Raw genomic sequence first — 19,535 nt, forward strand, 5'->3', positions numbered from 1 at the left:
GTTGGATGTGAAAATTTAAACTAGTTTAACCACTAAGTATTATCCTTTGAAATAATAACACTAGTTTCTCACGTAATGCTCTATCTGCACAGTACTTCCAATGTTTTAAAGACATTCCTACATAACCAGAGTATAAATATGCAGGAGTGTCTCCATTTTATTAATTATATATTGTTTCAGTAGAAATACGACAGAGTTATTAATTTTTGTAGGTTCCCTAGATTGCACGTAACACACATCCATAAAATGATGGAAGAAGCCAACATCTCTGTGATCTTCAAAAGCTTTCTAAATATAAATAATTGTAGCTGTAATAAGGGGTCTCACCTCCATCTCATATGGTAACTATAACTTGTATTTGCAGGGATATTACCAAACAAAACTGGACATTAAGCCTCCTAATGGGATATTCAGTCATCCAAAGATTGGACAAAGGTATAGATTTGAAGGAGTGGCTTGAGGGAAAAGGAGATGCAGAACTGCTTAAGGAGAGATTTCCAGGACAGGAGAGCAGCTCTCTGTCAATGGTGAAGTAGTCAAACTCAGTGTCATGCAAGAGGCTAGAGTCATATCGAGATCTCAAAAGGTTGTAGGGCTGGGCAAGATAATGGGAATAGCAAGATACAAGTTCACAAAGGAGATGCAAATTCTGAAATCAAAATGCTGTTGAACTGAGCTAGCATAGGTCAGTGAGGACAGGTCTGCTGGGTGAATGTGAATATGGTCAATAGAGTTTTAGATTAGTTCCAAGTTTATGGAGAGTGGAAGAGTAGAGGCCAGCCATGAGAATGTTGGGATAATCAAATCTGGAGGTAACAAAGGTGTGGATGAAGATTTCCTTCCATGAGCTGAGGAAGGAATGAGTGATATATTACAGCTACAAGTCAGCAGTTTTGGTAATGGAGCAGATGTGGTTAGAGGTTGATCCCACAACCAAAAAGGATGATAACATTGCAATAAATGTTCTGATTTCATCTCTTGATAGTGATGGGGATAAAAGTAGTTTGTGGCTAGGTAACTGAGTTTTTCAATCTTTGAGAAAATTTCTGTTCATCCTGATCAGGATGTCAGACAAGTCTATGATAAATCATAAGACAGCAGAGCATTTGAGAGAGGTATTGCTGACATAGGGTTGGGCATTATTTGTATGCATGTGAGATTTGTTGTGTTGTTAAGTGATGTCTTCAAGAGCAGGATATTGATGAGAAATTAGTGTACCAAAGGCAGATCCTTTGCTATGCCAAGTACAGTTTAATGCAGTGAGATGAAGAGAATCTGTAGGGGATTCTCTTGCTTTGAACAGATGGTAATGGAAAAGAGCTAGAAAGGTTCCACCCAGCTGAATGATGTTATTTCAAACATTACAACCAGCTGAAGGTGCATGAGGTGAGTTTGTGCATCATGGTCTCACTCACAGCTGATGTCTTTTTAGACTATGTCAGAGCTGTAGTCCTGCTTGTTGGAATAGTCTAAACTTGGTGCTCTGAAATGATGACCACTGATTTGGGTGATGGTATGTTCAATGATTTTGAAGAAGGGGAGATTGTTTTGGGGCCGTATAGAGGAACATTAATGGCGTATTCGAAGGGATTAGTGCTTGAGAGAAAACTATTAATATTATCATGGAAATCAGACTAAAAGTTACTTCTTTGACTAAGAATGTCTAATCTTACAGCTTTGTTTTTGATACAGTGAGATGTAAGTAATATTGATGTGTTGGACTGGGTGGACAAAGTTAAAAATCTGACAACACCAGGTTATAGTCCAACAGGCTTATTTGGAATCACTAGCTTTTGGAGCGCTGCTCCTTCAGGTCATTGCAGAGCAGGACCATAAGACGCAGAATTTATAGCAAAAGATTACAGTGTCATGCAACTGAAATGATATATTGAACAAACCTAGATTGTTAACATGCATGGTTATCTTGTACATGAAATGTATATTTTATTCCATTTGTTTCCAAACTCTTTATATTTTATTCAAACATGGTAAAAATATAATATTTCATGTTCAGTTGATAATATTCTAAAATTCTAAACTTTTCTTTATGCAGGTTCATCTATGACTACATCTCAAATAATTCATAGCCTTGGAAAAGGAAGTTCCCATTCATAATTGATACTGCAAAACTCAACCAGGTATTTTCCAAGAGCTGTTATATTCAGTTCCTGTTATTGAATATAGTTCTATATGTGAACAAGGGTACAGATTCTGGATGCAAAACGAGTGTTTCTCAATACAAAGGACAGTAACTAAGAAGAGTTTTCTTTTGCCAGGATGGATGTTTTGAGTGTGTTATATTGTATTTGTACAGTAAATAGTTGTCTTAGACAATTGGTAAACAGTGGAAACAATTTTCTGAGGAATGAGATTATTTGTAAATCACAAGTCAGCTTTTCAGAAAAGGCCATCTTTATTTGGACTTATCTTGTGATCAAGTTCTGGGGAAGTGTTTGTCATGTCTTATGCCATAAACATCAAGATTATTTGTAGCCAGTCTCCTAGATAATAGTAGGAGAGAAGTGCTTAGAAACTTGTAGTCCAGTTACCCACATTCGAAAAATACTTCAATTATAATCACAAAATGCAAAGGTTGGAAGGCAGCATCACCTCAGGCCTGTTCCAGTGGTGTTCTGATTCAGTTTTCAGTGGTGCTGTGACCTTTTATACCAATGTAGTAGAAAAGATGTTTATATCAGTGATTCATAAAATAGCATATACTCAAATTTAATCTGTTCCACCTGGAAATGAATTTCATGATCATTAGATACCTCTGTCATTAAATCATATCAACTGCTTAGTGACTTATTCTCCAGCAAACGGTTTACCAGATTGATTCGGGGATGAAGGGATTTTCTTATCAGAGGTTGATAGTTTGGGCTTACACTTATTGGAGTTGAGAAAAATGAGAAGTGATCTTACTGAAACGTAAGATACTCTAGTGGGAGGTTGGAAAGGGGAGGTTTGACAGGGTAGATGTAGAGTTATTGTTTCCCCTCGTGGGGGACACTAGGACCAGAGGGCATAACTCAGAGTATGGGATCACCCTTTTTAAGTCAGAGATGAAGAATTTCTTGAGGGTAGTGACAACAGAAGACTGTTATGATCGGTCATTAGGTGTAGTCAAGGCTGAGATGGACAGGTGTCTAATCAGTAAGATGATCAAGGGTGATGAGAAAAGGAAGGCAAATGAAGTTGAGGACCATCACATCAGTCAGCCATGATCTTAGTAAATGGTGGAACAGACTCAGTGCTGAATGGCCATCTTGTCCTATGTCTTATAGTTTTTTTGTTATCTGTGTTGAGGAAAGCAAATGTTGCTGTGCCTGATACCATCCATTTGGTTACCAGAGTCTTGTTCCAGTATGACATTGTCATTAATCTGGGAGTTTATCATTCATGCATCTCCTTTTCTGTGGTTTGCACCATCTGAAAATCTGTTTGATCAGAGGTACACTAGTCACTGAGCAAAGGTGCTGATGAAGTGCTAAAGATAATTCTGTCAGACCATAAACCTGCTCTCATTAGAGAGTGACAATTAGTGCTTGTTTAATCTGATATCTCTCACCTGATCCTTCATGCTAACCTCAATTGGAACAAATTGAACCCAGGCTGTTGGTGTTACTGAGTTGCAGCAGCCAACTGAACTAATCAATCCCCGAGTCAAGGGGTATAGAGTGACTTATACGTAGGTTTCAGTAGTAAATGGGCTAAATTGGTGTTTGAGTTGTGATATTTAGACAGGTGAAGATGGTCTTTGATTCATATGATATAACATTAGATGCTCACCCTAGGGTCATAAATGACAGCAATAATCTCATTCAGCAGGAATCCAAATTACAGACAAATATTCCATTATTTTCTTTCCTGTTTTTAAATATGAGGTTGTGGTACATTTCATAAAATTGTGTCATTATTTCTCTTTGAGATTAGCCTCTTTAAAATTAGAACGCAGGAAATGTGAATCAGGTGTTTTAGCCATAAATGCTTAAAACTGCCTTAATTTCCGAGTTACACTTTTGGTTAAATTGTGCATTGCATCAGTCTGAGATTTTTATTAACTGTTAAGATTTTTCAATTAACTACGAATACAAGATCAGAAGTCAGACAACACCAGGTTATAGTCCAACAGGTTTATTTGAAGTCACAAACTTTTGAAGAGTTGCCCCTTTGTCAGGTAAAGTGAAAGGGGCAACCTTTGTGCATCCCAGTCCAACACCAACATCTCTGCATCATGGCTACAAATACAAGACAAATTTGTTCCTTCTTTGCCCTAACACTAATTTTCTTGTATTTGTAGTTACAGGTTGTTCTGCTATAACACGCATTTCGTTAATGTGAATTTGCCGTAACACAATTGACGAATTGGGGACACTATTTCTAAAGCGTGAACCTTTAAAACGTGTGCTGGCTGTGATGCGTTTACATCGCCAATACTTTAAGCTCTGTTTCTAAAGTGATTTTTCACATTATAGAACAACTACCTGTAATTGAAAACTCTTAACAGTAACAGTTACAATTACAATCACTTGACCCAAAACGTTAACTGATTTCTCTCCATAGATGCTGCCAGGCTTTTCCAGCAGTTTTTTTTATTTCTGAAGGAACTAAGACTATTATATTAATAAAAGTCTTGACATTTTCATATAATATGTTTATTTTTGAAACATTTGAAGTTGAATCTAGTTAATACTGGACAAGTGTAAATGTGAGCCCTTTACCTTATATCAGCCATTCTAACAATTGTACGCATTCTCATTTCTGAGCCAAAGTTTCAGGTTGACTTCCAATGGTAGGACTTGAGCACAAAATTCAAAGTGGCATACCACTGCAGTAGAGGCTAGTACGCCACCATCAGATTCGTTGTCTTTCAGTTGAGACATTAAAATGAGGCCCTACTTACACTCCTGGATGGATATAAAAGGTTCCATTAATTATTTGAAAAAGAGTAGAGGAGCGATTTCTAGTTTCCTTGCCAATGTTTATCCCTGAGTCAAGAATCGTAGTAGAAGACTAAGCTCACTGACATTATTAATGAACAAGGTGATTGTTCCATTCCCTACATTGCAATATAGCTGTGTATCAAGAGACCGCCACTGTAAAGCACCTTGAAATGATCATGAGGTTCTATATAAATGCACATCTATCTTTGTCCATTGAACAGAGTGCAGCATCACTTAATGTCGTAAATAGAGGAAATAAATTATGAACAGCAATTGAACGCTACTCTATTGTTATACCATTTAGAAGCAACATGAGATCCAAATCAGAGCAAATGACTATACATCACTGGCAGTAATTATAATGATCTAAAAAGGCATATTATTTTAATTTGTACATTGAACCTTATTCACAAAGTCTTTACAATGAAAAAAAATGGAACTGACACTTTTTAAAACTCTCTGCATTTATAAATGTTTCCAAATGTCTTTGCATACTAATATAATATTGTATTCAGTCAAAGTGTGGCATTGGAAAAGCACAGCAGGTCAGGTAGCATCAGAGGAGCAGGAGAATCAACATTTCGGGCATAAGCTCTTAATTAGTAATGTGGGAGCTTGGGGGAGGGGAAGGGGGCTGAGAGATAAGTAGGTGGGTGGGAGTGGGGCTAAGGTATCTGGGAAGGTAATAGGTAGATGCAAGTGGGGTGTGATAGTGATAGATCAGAGTGGAGGGTGGAGTGAATAGGTGGGAAGGAAGATGTTCAGGCAGGACAGTTAAAGAGGGCGGTGCAAAGTTGGGTGGTTGCATCTGAGATGAGGCAGGGGAGGAGAGATGAGGAAACTGGTGAAGTTGACTTTGATGCCGTGTGGTTGTAGGGTCCCAAGGGAGAAGAGGTGTTCTTCCTCCAGGTGGCTTGGATATAGCAGTGGACGAGGCTCAGGGCTTTCCTATTCTTGACGGATTGACGGAATGGCGGGGTGGGGGAGGTGGGATTGAAGTATTGGCAACAGGGCGATGGGATTGTTTGGTGCGTGTCTTGGAGATGTTCCCTGAAACATTCTGTGAGTTAGCATCCTATCTCTCCAATGTAGAGGAGACCACATCGAGAGCAACGGACATAATATTGTATATAGTGTGACATTAGAACGCCCAAAGCACATGATGGCATATAAAGTTTTTTTTGAAGAACTTCATGATAGTGGTATCACTATTACTGGTGTCCATACACACGGACAAAGAGGGGCACCAGGGGCAATGCATCCATCCTGGGACATCCAAACAAAGATACATATGGGAATTCCTGGAGGCCTGGCATTGAAACCGGAACTCCATTAACAAGCATATAAATTTGGATCCTATTTACCAATATCTCAGAAGCAGAACCGAAAATTATATCACCTACCAGAGCAAACCAAAACACGCACACAACAAGTGGGACAGAGCACCAATGCTTCACTGAAGACTCGGTGATGATGTTACCTACCATGATGATGAAATGTCTGAAAACAAACCCACCAGCTCAGAGAGCAAACTGACAACAAAATCTACAAATCTTAAAACCATAAGACATAGGAGTAGAAATTACGCCATTCAGCCTATCAGACCGTCTCTACCATTCAATCATGGCTAATAAGTTTCTCAACCCCATTCTCCTGCCTTCTCCCAGTAACCCTTGACAATCAAGAACCTATCTATCTCCATCTTAAATATACTCAATGACCTGCCCTCCACAGCTTTGTAGCAATGAATTCCATAGATTCACCACTCCCTGGTTGAAGAAGTTTCTCCTTATCTCCATTCTAAAAGGTCTTCCCTTTACTCTAAAGCTGTGCCCTCAGATCCTAGTCTCTCCTACCAATGGAAGCATCTTCCCAACATCTACTCTGTCCAGGCCATTCAATATTCTCTCTGTTTCAATTCGATAAGAAGGATTTGGAGGGCTATGGGCCGGGAGCTGGCAGGTGGGACTAGATTGGGTTGGGAATATCTGGTCGGCATGGACGGGTTGGACCAAAGGGTCTGTTTCTATGCTGTATATCTCTATGACTCTAGATACCCCTTTCATCCTTCTAAACTCCAAGTATAAACCCAGAGTGCTCAAACGTTCCAAGATCTTCTCAAAGATCTCAAACCATATAGACCAACAATGAAAATGTTTTAATGCAAACACTACTAGAAATGCTCAGGCAAGGTAACGTCTTCGGAGAGAGTGAGTGTGAGTGGGACTTTCAGTTAGATGCCTTTTTTCAGAATAGGAAAATGATTGTTTTGGACTCTGGATACATGTTCAAATTCAGCCAGAAAGTTTAATACAGTATGTCTGACAACTTTAGGAATAGGTTTTATATTTTTGGTAAATGAGTAAAATAAACATTGTGCATTAAAATGGATTGTATGCTATCTATTATTAAATTTATGCAGCTTTTGAAAGAATCACTTTCATTTTGCATTCACTTTTCTAAACCTTGTTTGGATATTCTGCTTTCAGCATATGTAGAATTAAAGTCGTCATCAACTGAATCCAAAGACACCACAATTGAAATAAGTTGCAACTAAAGTAATGGAATCTAATTGTATTTGATTCCATGGTAGTTCTAAACACTGCTTGATTGGAGACCAATGAATAATAAAGAAGGAACTCCAATCAAGATTACAATGAGAAGAATAATTGATATTGCCAATGTTGTCCAGCAGAGGGTAGCTCTCACTGAAGCTGAACAAAGTCAAAGCAAATTGTCACACTGCTCCGTGCGGTGTACACTCAAGTACTGTGCGTGGTGAAAATATGCAAATATTTTATAATGTCAATCAAAACCTTGTATTCTGTGCATTGCTAACAAAAAATGTTGTTATATTACTTTAATCTTTTTTTATATAAAAATACAGTTTTGAGATTTTTCATTGAATCATTTCAAATATTCCTGTCTTGAGTCCTGTGCCCAGGAAATGTTGAGCAAAGTTGATTAGAATTGCAGAGAAACAAGATGAAGCAGATATGTTCTGTCTTGTTTTTTTGTAAACTTATTTTCTAATGTGGTAAGCTGTAACCTTAATTGTTTTATTCCAGAAGAAACTGATAAATTGCCATAAAAAGAAATTTAACGTTAGACAATTAATTTGAAATCAATTTCTGCCTAAAACCTCATCTTGCATCACTTGAGCAAAATGCAGTTGTGCAGGAAATGAAAATACTTTTAAATATACACTCCATATGAATCAATAAATTCTTATAATGGTTGAGTAAAAAACATTTGGGGGAAAAAAGCAACGGAATAGATATGGGGTCTGAACAAAGATATTTCAGTGGCTTTTTTTTAATTTGCAGGTGTTAACAAAAAATTTTTTTTATTTGTATGAAGAAATATCAACACTCCCAATGCATTCGACACCTGTCTGAAGGTCCAAGACTCTGTTAACTATCCAAAGATTAGTAGAAAACACTTTTATTCATGTTTAAAAAAAAATTACTTTCTCAAGTGTGTTAAACAAAATTATTCAACAAATGTGAATCTAATGATGATAGAAATCTTATTGGTGCTTTGAGAAACTGGCAAAAGCAAAACATAACTTTACAATTTCTGAAACTTTACACAATTTTAACATTTTGCGTTTGTCAAGTGCGCTTTCAGAAGCTAGTTTTTTTGATAAAACTCTAATTAGTGTAATTGCATACAAACTGGACTAAGTCAAATATTTTTAACCAAATCATACTTTCCCTCTAAGCATATATGTTTTGGATTTCTTATTTTCAAATCGCTGTTACTATACAAATGAATTTTCAAAACTGAAACAGCCAAATCTTTCAGTGAAATGTTTACTGAATAAAAATTAATGGTAGTGGTATGCAAAGATAAAAGCTCTTAAGCAAATGCAAAAATTCTGAAAAATACTTTTTTTAATCACTAAACACCTTTATAAAATATTTTTATGCATTGAGAAAAATACCTATTTAGGCTGAGATTTGAGGTACTGTAACTTATTTTTTAATATGCTGATACCTGCATGTGAATATTCTCCTAACATTTTCATTAAGATATTACCTTATCTGAAGAATACTATGTATTAACAATAGACTTCTGTTGTTCTGTTACCATGCGCGCATGTTTTTGACATTTGGGCTCCTTGTTAAAATTACACCTTAAATGACACCTGATGGGCAGATCAATTATTGAATACCATCATTTCCATTTGTAACAAATGCTACTAATGTATTTTTGTATCAAATTCAAATTTCTTATCCCAAGTCTTGTTTTTATTTTCAAACTGTGCCTGTATCTTTTGGGCTAAAATTCCATTTGGTTCCAAAAAGTGAGGATATTTATATGCCTTCTGAACAATGTTGAATTTTGTTGCACATTAAACAGCTAACTTAAAATATTTGTATGCAAAATTTATCAGTTTTGTTAACTTGCAGGAATCTCAAAAGAATGCCTTAAGAATTTTTAGGATTATTGCGATAAAACACACAAAGTTTGTGAGAAGATTTGTAGCTCGGGTGCTCGTTGTTGTGGTTCTGTTCGCCGAGCTGGGAATTTGTGTTGCAAACATTTCGTCCCCTGTCTAGGTGACATCCTCAGTGCTTGGGAGCCTCCTGTGAAGCGCTTCTGTGCTGTTTCCTCCGGCATTTATATTGGCTTGTCTCTGCCGCTTCCGGTTGTCAGTTCCAGCTGTCTGTATATTGGGTCCGGGTCGATGTGTTTATTGATAGAATCTGTGGATGAGTGCCATCAACAAACACATCGACCCGGACCCAATATACCGGCCACTGCAGCGGAGAGCTGGAACTGACAACTGGAAGCGGCAGAGACAAGCCACTATAAATGCCGGAGGAAACATCACAGAAGCGCTTCACAGGAGGCTCCCAAGCACTGAGGATGTCACCTAGACAGGGGACGAAATGTTTGCAACACAAATTCCCAGCTCGGCGAACAGAACCACAACATAAAACACAATCCTAAGTAGCTTGACTACCAAATAATTTTATTGTGTTGGAAAAGTACTTTATTAGAATTCTTGACTCCTGATTAATGCAACTTGTGGAACAATAAATACAAAAGGACCAATATGGAAACAAGGCCAAACTGTGGCTAGTGCAGAGTGTCTATTTATTTTTCTATGTAAAATGAGGGACTATTTGTAGCAACTGATTTTTATTATGCTTTGGATATATATTGTGGAGTAACTATTTACTTTGTACAAGAAGGTTATTTCTAGTTTCATGTACTAATATCTTGCAGATAAGTATTAAAATCTAAAGTATTTTCATCCTATCTTCTCAGTATGTTTACTTAATGTAAGGACATACAATCTCAAGTATTAATAATGAAAGTTCTACATATCACAAACATCACTCGAAGTCTGCAAATATTTATTGAAGCTAATTAAATCTTAATGACACCAAAGTGCAGAAATATGTCACTTACGTATTTGGGGGAGAAACTCCCAATCTGCTTTTTAGATTGGATTCCTTAGTGTGGAAACAGATCATTTGGCCCAACAAGTGCACACCGACCCTCTGCAGAGTAACCCACCCAGACCCATTTCCCTCTGACTAATGCACCTAACACCATGGGCAATTTAGCATGGCAAATCCATTTGACCTGCACATCTTTGGATTGTGGGAGGAAACCAGAGCACGAGGAGGAAGCCCACGCAGACACTGGGAGAATGTGCAAACTCCACACATAGTCACCCAGGGCTGGAATCTAACCTGGGTCCCTGGTGCTGTGAGGCTGCAGTGCTAACCACTGAGCCACCGTGTCACCCTTTTAGAGGTGTTAATTCTTTCAGATAAGAACTAAGCAAAAGTCAGAAATATTAGGCCTAAGAAGAATGTTTTTAGGAGTGCTATACATATAGAAAAGCAAAGTATTGGGTGAAGTACTTGAAAGCGTAGTCACCAGTAACGGAGAAACTCAGAGAATGACATCCATGAACAAATATAGCTGGAGGAAATTAGAGGGAGTAAGGCAATGAAATCTAATCAATAGGATGACATTTAAGTTTGAAGTATTGGATGACCAGGTGGGGAGGTGGTGGTCTCATGGTTTTAACCCTCGGCTATTAATCCAGAGACCCAGGTAGTGTTGTGGGATCCTGGGTTCAAATCCCAGTGTGATAAATGGTGAAATTTGAATTGAATTTAAAAAAGTCTGGAATTAGGAGTCTAGTGAAGATCATGAAACCATTGCTGATTGTTTGGAAAAAGCCTATCTGGTTCACTAATGTCCTTTAGGGAAGGAAGCTATGATCTTTACCTGGTTTGGTCTACATACGTTTGCAGACCCACACCAATATGGTAGGGCAATACATGTTGGCTGAACCAGTGACACTCTCATCCCATGAAGGAATTTAAAAAAAAACTATTGTAGGTCAACACTGAAATTGATGTGCAAATGGAATTTTGTGTGGAGAATTTTAGAAATATTAACACAGGGTAGGCTTGTGAAGAATGTATCATTTGTGGTTAAATATGGGTAGTATCAAATTAAAAATACATTTGTAGAATTGAATAGTGTTTAGGGATAGGTTAGTCGGTTAGACGAATTTTAAGAACCATTAAAAGACTATAAAAAGGCAGAGAATTTGTTAGTAATATAAAAGTAAATGGTAAAGGTATTATAAATATTTAAATAGTAGCAATATGTCGCGAGTCCTCTAGAGTGTCTAGAAAGTCTATTCAACACCACTGTGATTTACTAAGATTTTGTTTGTTTTCACTTTAGAAGACTTCCCAAAGATATCAAGAAGTGAAAATCAAATAGTGAAGCAAAGAGGAATTTGAAACAATCCCCATCCGCAGAGAAAGAAGCTTGGGAAAATAATTCAAGCTAAAGTGTGACAAATCCCCAGAACCAAGTAGTATCCAACCATCCTAGTATTGGCTACAACCTTACCGAAATACTTTAGATTCCAAAAGGGACTCTGGATTGAAAAGCAGCTAATGCAACACCTTTACTTGAGAAAGGAGAGGGACAGCAGGGAATTTTAGCTAGTTAGCCGAACTGTCGCTGGCAAATTGGTGGAATCCATTATGAAGGTGATTTATAACAGAATACTAAGAAAATCACAATGTGATTAGGTGCATCCAGTATAGTTTTGTGAGGGAAATAGTGTTCAGTTAACTTAAAGTTTGATGAAGTAACAAGATGAATAAAGGAGTACTTGTAGATGGTTGTGTGTAGATTTCCATTAAGTATTTGATAAGTTAATACATTGGCTGTTACTGCACAAGCTAAAGATGTCTCAATGAAAACAACAATACTAGAGTGAATAGGGTTAAAATCGGTGCTTTTTTTGGATTGGCATGCTGTAATTAGTCAAGTGTCACCAGAATCACTGGTAGAGCCCCAACAATGTACAATCCATATCAATGCCTTGGATGTGAGGACTAAATGTATGACAGCTAAGTTTGCTGATGACCCTAACATAGGTAAGAAAAGTGTGCTGTCAGGAAGAAAGTGTGCACAAAAGAATATAGATAGGTTAAGTGGCTAAAATTTGTTGATGGTATATAATGTGGGAAAATGTAGGCAGGAAGATTAGACAGTATACTATTTAAATGGAAGGAGATTGCAGAAGTTGGATGCCTTTACTCACTAAAGTTTTGAATAAGAGGTGACCTTTATTGTGCCATTACAATGTTCAAGAAAGGATGGATTCAGAGTGTTTACTTTGTAGGATGGACTAAAACTAGGGTACATTTAATGATATGAGGTCTTGCTTTTAAGACAGATCGCAACTCATTTTTTTTCCCTCAGGGTTATAATTTGTGGAGTTCTCTTCCCTAGAAAATAGTCCAGGCTGGGTCATGAATTTATTCAAGGCTGAATTTAGATTTTTGACGGGCAAGGGAATGAAATTGATATCACAATCAGTTTAGGCATGATCTTATTCAGTGACTGAGCAGGCTTGAAGTGCCGAATGACCACCTAATGTCCCTGAGGTTCTGCAGAAGCTTTGCCAAAACATGCTTAAGAGCTTCAGTGGCTATTGGCTGCAGCACATCAGACCCAGGCCATATTTTGAAGATAGAATTTCTTTAAAATAGATAAGTTGTGAAATTGAAAGTGCAAGTGAGGCCTAATAGAACAACAATGTTCAAAATTGGATCCGGTTGAAACTGCCAGGGTGAGGGTGGAATTAGTAGCACAGATTCCAAGTTTATGTTTGGGGTTTGATGAGTAGTTTTGGTCTTCCTAGTAGACTCTCTTAAATGAACACTCTGACAACATAGGTGGTTAAGTTGAAAGAGGGAGATTTGTGGTGTGAGTGTCAATTTGGCAGTCCACTCCATGTCTGTGTAATAGTAGGGCCCAAAGGATTAAACTTTTAGGAACAGAGTTAACTGTGCATGGGCCAAAAGAGGAGTTTTTTTACTGATTGTACTGGACTTCAGATAGAGCAAGGAAGAGGAGCCCTAATAAATTGAAGAACCAAAGTGGTGCTTTTATGATTTCTGGACAAAAGGAAGATTTCCTGATACCTGAGCAACTTCAACCATTTACAATATCATCAAAGGAGCCAGAAGGGGAAATTGAGTATGAATCAATTAAATGTAAATAGACTGACAGAAGTAGCTTTTCAGGACTCAAGCACAGATGAGAAACTAGAGAGGTTTTGGCAGTAAGTTGAGATAGAAAAGGGAACTGAGATTAAAATTGAAATTATTCTGGTTGTGTCCAGGAGCAATTAAGTGAGGCATTTTCAGGGGTGAGATGACTGACTCTGACAAGGATTAGAACCACACGTGGATAAATTAGCACCTTTATAGTTTTTGTACCAAGTCTTCTCTTTGGATGTACTCACATCAAAATAATTATCATGTAATTATGCACATTTAACAATTATGCAGACAATGTACCACCATGATTGTGAAAGTAAAAATGTGCAGCTTTTGTACTAGACTTCACTCTTGAATTTGTTTGTACCTATAGGTAGGTACGATAAAGCTAGACAGTGATCTGCATGCAGTAAAGTGGATTTGAAGTCACTTAGTACATTGTAGCTGACTACATTGGTCCTGCTACATTATGTCAAGTTACTCAGTCAAATGTTTTTCCGGAGTAGAAAGACTATAACATCTACAGCAATTTTAAATGGAAGACAGTAATGGATAACTGAATTCATTGTGTTGATTGATCTCAACGGTATGTTGTTGACTCAGCCTCCTTTAGGTAAAAACAAGGGCTGCAGATGCTGGAGATCAGCCTGTCCTTTAGTCATACTATGATGACACCACTCAGCTGGAGCAACTGAACTAATAGTAGTGAAGTTCATACTTGTATTTCTTGCATCCTCTGCTCTAGATGGTGTCATATTAGGTATTGCAAAACATGAATTCATTGACTATGCAGTTTTCAAACTGTAAATAACTTCATTTTTGAGTCCTTGGAGTGACAGAAGAATGTGATACTGGATCAGCAAGAATGTGTGCTGAACTGGCCATTCATATTATTGTTACTTGGGGGGATCTCTTCTGCTGCATCACCTCTAATATTTCTCTGCGCCCATCTGGTATTGCGAGTTTGACACATAATCTTCAAAAAATGCTGAACTAGATTTCACTGTATGCCTCAAAGTTAACTCTTTGGCTGCAATGTTTTCTCAAGAGAGGTAGTATACAGTACAGAAGTTTGTAAAGTGAAGGGTGCCCTTCACTCAATTTTACTGACTACCTTAATAGCAATTGCTTTGAGATTCTGTAATCACCTACATGGGCAACATGGCCTACCCTTATAAGTGTTACAGAGCTTTCGTGCAGCCCTGTCACAGACCCGTGATTCAGTGCAATATAGAGTTGTGATGACAATGACTTGGGAAAGTTTGATTTTAGCCACCATCATGGAGTTGGCTGTAGGCAGAACTTGGTCTCTGGGCACATAGTCGGATTCTTCCTCAATAGAAACATCCGAAGAGAACACGCAATCAGTTATGAGAATTCTTCTACATCCCTGAGATCGGTGCCATAAATGCTTATATCTGGTGCTTCCTAATGTGTGCCTGGTGTTGCCTGGTATCTTTGGGGACGGCACGGTGGTACAGTGGTTAGCACTGCTGCCTCACAGCACCAGAGACCCAGGTTCAATTCCCGACTCAGGCGACTGACTGTGTGGAGTTTGCACATTCTCCCAGTGTCTGCGTGGGTTTCCTCCCACAGTCCAAAGATGTGCACGTCAGGTGAATTGGCCATGCTAAATTGCCCGTAGTGTTAGGTAAGGGGGTAAATGTACGGGATTGGGTGGGTTACGCTTCAGCGGGTCGGTGTGGACTTATTGGGCCGAAGGGCCTGTTTCCACACTGTAAGTAATCTAATCTATTAAGACAAAATTTACAGAGCAAGCTACAGTCAGGTTCCCTTCATGATATTGGAAAACTTGCTGATTTTTTAATGGTCATCTTTCTTGTTGGCGATCCAAACTTTTCTTTTAAATGATCTTGTATTGTAAAAATTGGTTTGTTATACTTAAATCTTACTATCTTGATTTTCTCACTGCTTTGCCACAGCAAATGCCCTCACTTCTCTTCAAAATTAGAAGGATTGTTCTTGATGTCATCATTTCACAAGTCTTCATGAACCTCTGCCTTAAAGCCAAAGAAGTTTCCAAATCATCAGACAAGGCAACATTGATCACTCTTCAGTTGAATGCATGTAGTATTCAAGTCAAAATTAATTAATTAACTACACAAGTACAGGTAGATGGTTCTGCCATTATCGTCATTATGGAGATGTACTTACAAGGACATCAAACCTGGGAACTAAATACTCATGGATATGCAAACATTCAGAAGGACAAACAGGAAGGAAAGAATGATGGGTAGTATTGACAGTACAGGATGAAATAAGCATAGTAGCAAGAAATGATCTTGGATCAGAAGATGTAAAAGTCATAAGGGTGGGGGTAAGAAAGAAAAAGGAAGGTGACATTGGTAGGAGTAGTTTATACGATTGTAGAACAGTAGTTATTTAGTGGGAACATGAATCAATAAATTAGTGTGATTTGGACAAGTTGAATGAGTGGTCAAATGCATGGCAGATGAACTATAATGTGGGTAAAAGTGAGGTCATCCACTTTGGGAGCAGAAACAGATGAATTATTATCTGATTGACCATAAGTTGAGAGAGGGAAATATGTAATGAGACCTGCATGTTCTCACACACCAGTCATTGAAAATAACCATAGGGGTGCACCAGGCTGTGAAGAAGGAAATTAACATATTGGCCCTCATAATGAGAAGATTGGAGTATGGAAACAGGGATGTCTTGCTGCAATTGTACAGGCCCTTGTTGAGACCACACCTGAAATGTTGTGTGCGGTTTTGGTCTCCTAGGAAGAATATTCTTGCTACAGAGAGAGTGCAGCACTGTTTTACCTGGGATGGTAGGTCTAATGTATGAGGAAAAGTTGTGAATCAGTTAGCATTGTATTCTCTGGAGTTCAGATGAATGGGGGAAATGAGGAAACTTGAAATCCACATTGATCCCGTGTGGTTGCAGGGTCCCAAGGCAGAATATGAGATATTCTTTCTCTAGGTGTTGGGTGGTAAGGGTTTGGTGATGGGGGAGCCCCAGGATCTACATGTCCTTGAAGGAGTGGGAAGGTGAGTTAAAGTGTTCACCCACAGGGCGGTGGGGTCGGCTGGTGCGGGTGTCCCAGAGATGTTCTCTGAAATGATCTACAAGGAGGTGTCCTGTCTCCCCAGTTTAGAGGAGACCACATCAGCTGCAATGGATGCAGTAGATGACATTGGTAGAGGTACAGGTAAATTTCTGTTGGACATGGAAGGATCCTTTGGGGCATTGGACGGAGGTGAGGGGAGTGGTATGGGCACAGGTTTAGCACTTCCTGTGGTGCAGGGCAAGGTGCTGGGAGTGAGGTGTGGGGTGGCATGGACCTGACAAGCGAGTCACAGAGGGAATGATCTCTCTGGAACACTGATAGGTGTGGGGAAGGGAATATATCTTTGGTGGTGGGGTAGGGAAATTGCAATTTTGGAAGAAGAAGGCCTTTTGGGATATTCTAAGGTGGAATTAGTCATCCTGGGAACAGATATGGCAGAGGTGGAGGAGTTGGGAATAAAGGATGACATTTTTACAGGAGTTAGGGTGGGAGGAGGTGTGTTCTGGGTAGCTGTATGAGTCGATGGACTTGTAGTAGATGTGAGTGGTTAGTTGTTGGAGATGGAGATGGAAATGGAGAGGTCCAGGAAGGGGAGTAGGTGTCCAAGATGGTCCGGGTGAATTTGAGGTCAGGGTAAAAGGTGTTGGTGAAATTGATGAACTGTTTAACCTCCTTGTAGGACCACGAGGTAGTGCCGATACAATCATCGATGTAATGGAGGAACAAGTGGGGGGTGGTGCTGGTGTAACTGCGGAAGATGGACTGTTCTACGTACCTGACCAGGAAGCAAGCATAGCTGGGTCCCATGTGCGTGCCTGTGGCAACCCCTTTGGTTTGGAGGAAGTGGGAGGATTGGAAGGAGAAGTTGTTGAAGGTGAGGACCAGTTCAGCCAGGCGGATGAGGGTGTTGGTGGAAGTGTATCAGTTGGGATGGCGTGAGAGGAAGAAATGAAGGGCTTGGAAACCTTCGTCGTGGTGGGCCAATATGTACAGAGACTGAACGTCCATTGTGAAAATGAAGCATTGGGGGCCAGGGGACAGAAAATCTTGGAGGAGGTGAAGGGTGTTGGTGGTGTCCTGAATGTAGACAGGGAGTTCATGTTCTAGGGGACAGGGCGATGTCAAAGTATGCAGAGGTGAGTTCAGTGGGACAGGAGCAGGCTGAGACAATGCGTTGAGTGGAGATGTCAGGTTTGTGAACCTTTGGTAGGAGGTAGAATCAGGCAGTGTGGGGTTCACGGACAATGAGGTTAGAGGCTGTGGATGGGAGATTCCCAGAGGTGATGAGGTTGTGGATGGTATGGGAGATGAAGGTTTGACGATGGGAGGTAAGGTCATGATCAACGGGGCAGTAGGAGAAGGTGTCTGCAAGTTGGCGCTTCAGTAGTGTAGAGGTCAGTGCACCAAACCACTACAGCACTCTGCCTTGTTTGTGGGTTTGATGGTGAGGTTGGGTATTGGAGATCTTTAGTCCAGGAACTCCCTACCTCCGTTCAGGACACCACCCACGCCCTTCACCTCCTCCAAGGTTTTTGTATCCCCGGCCCTAAATGCCTCTTCCTCACCATGAACGTTCAGTCCCTGTACACATTCATCCACCACGACAAAGGCCTCCAAACCCTCTGAATCATCCTCTGACACCGTCCTCCACCAACACCCTCAACCACCTGGCTGAACTGGTCCTCACCCTCAACAACTTCTCCTTCCAAGCTTCCCACTTCCTCCAAACCAAAGGGATAGCCCTGGGCACCAGCATGGAACCCAGCTCCGCCTGTCTCTTCATCAGGTACATGGAATAGTCCATCTTCCACAGTTACAATGGCACCACCTCCCACCTGTTCCTCTGCGACATCAATGACTGTACTGGTGCTACCTCGTACTCCCATGAGGAGGTCGAACAGTTCATCAACTTCACCAACACCTTTCACCCCGACCTCAAATTCACCTGGACCATCTTGGCAACCTCTTTCCCCTTCCTGGACTTCTCCGGCGACTGACTAACCACATACATCTAGTACAAGCAGATCAATTCTCACAGCTACCTGGACTACAACTTCTCTACCTACCTCCTGCAAAAATGCCACCCTTATTCCCAATTCCTTTGCCGCATCTATTCCCAGGATGACCAATTCCAACCTAGAAAATCCCAGAGGGCCTCCTTCTTTCAAGATCACAATTTCCCTTCCCACATGGTTGACGATGTCCTCCACCGTATCTCCTCCACTTCTTGTACCACCATCTTTGAACCCCACCCCTCCCAACGCAACAAGGTCAGAACCCGCCCTCCCCACCCAGTCCTCACCTTCCACCCCATCAACCTCCGCATACAGGGCATCAATTTCCGCCACTTCCACAAATGGACCCCAACACCAGAGATATATTTTCCTCCCCACCCCATCAGCTTTCCAGTGAGACCATTCCCTCCGTGACTTTCTCCTCAGGTCCACGTCACCTTCGCCAGCCCATACTCCACTCCCAGCACCTAACCCTCCCGCTGCAGGAAGTGAAAGACCTGTGCCCACATCACTCCCCTCACCTCTGTCCAAGGCCCAAAGGATCCTTCCATGTCTGACAGAAATTTATCTGTTACTCCACCAATGTCATCTACTGTATCTGTTGCACCGGATGTGGTCTCCTCTACATCGGGGAGACAGGATGCCTCCTTGTAGATCATTTCAGAGAACATCTCTGGGACACACGCACCAGCCAACCCCACCGCCCTGTGGGTGAACACTTCAACTCCCCCTCCCACACCATCAAGGACATGTAGGTCCTGGGCCTCCTCCATCACCAAACCCTTACCACCCAACACCTGGAGAAAGAACATCTCATATTCTGCCTTGGGACCCCGCAACCACATGGGATCAATGTGGATTTCAACAGTTTCCACACTTTTTATCCCCCCACATTATCCCAGTCCCAAGCCTCCAACTCGGCTCTGCCCATCATCTTGTCCATCATCCTTCCCAT

The 19,535-nt window shown here is 40.2% G+C and overlaps 1 protein-coding gene across 2 annotated transcripts in view; it reads left to right on the top strand.

The window, feature by feature from the left end:
• LOC140491295 (inactive ubiquitin carboxyl-terminal hydrolase 53-like) overlaps positions 1–9,691 on the top strand; it is a 100,455-nt gene extending 90,764 nt beyond the window's left edge. For both annotated transcript variants that reach the window (XM_072589321.1, XM_072589405.1), the window contains exons 16-17: positions 2,054–2,138; positions 7,433–9,691. In XM_072589321.1, the coding sequence (XP_072445422.1) occupies positions 2,054–2,115 (62 nt within the window). In that variant the 3' untranslated portion in view covers positions 2,116–2,138; positions 7,433–9,691. The remainder of the gene's footprint in view (positions 1–2,053; positions 2,139–7,432) is intronic.
• Positions 9,692–19,535: the final 9,844 nt, after the last annotated feature.

This window comes from Chiloscyllium punctatum, chromosome 1 (genome assembly GCF_047496795.1).
Source record: "Chiloscyllium punctatum isolate Juve2018m chromosome 1, sChiPun1.3, whole genome shotgun sequence".
Taxonomy (NCBI): Eukaryota; Metazoa; Chordata; class Chondrichthyes; order Orectolobiformes; family Hemiscylliidae; genus Chiloscyllium; species Chiloscyllium punctatum.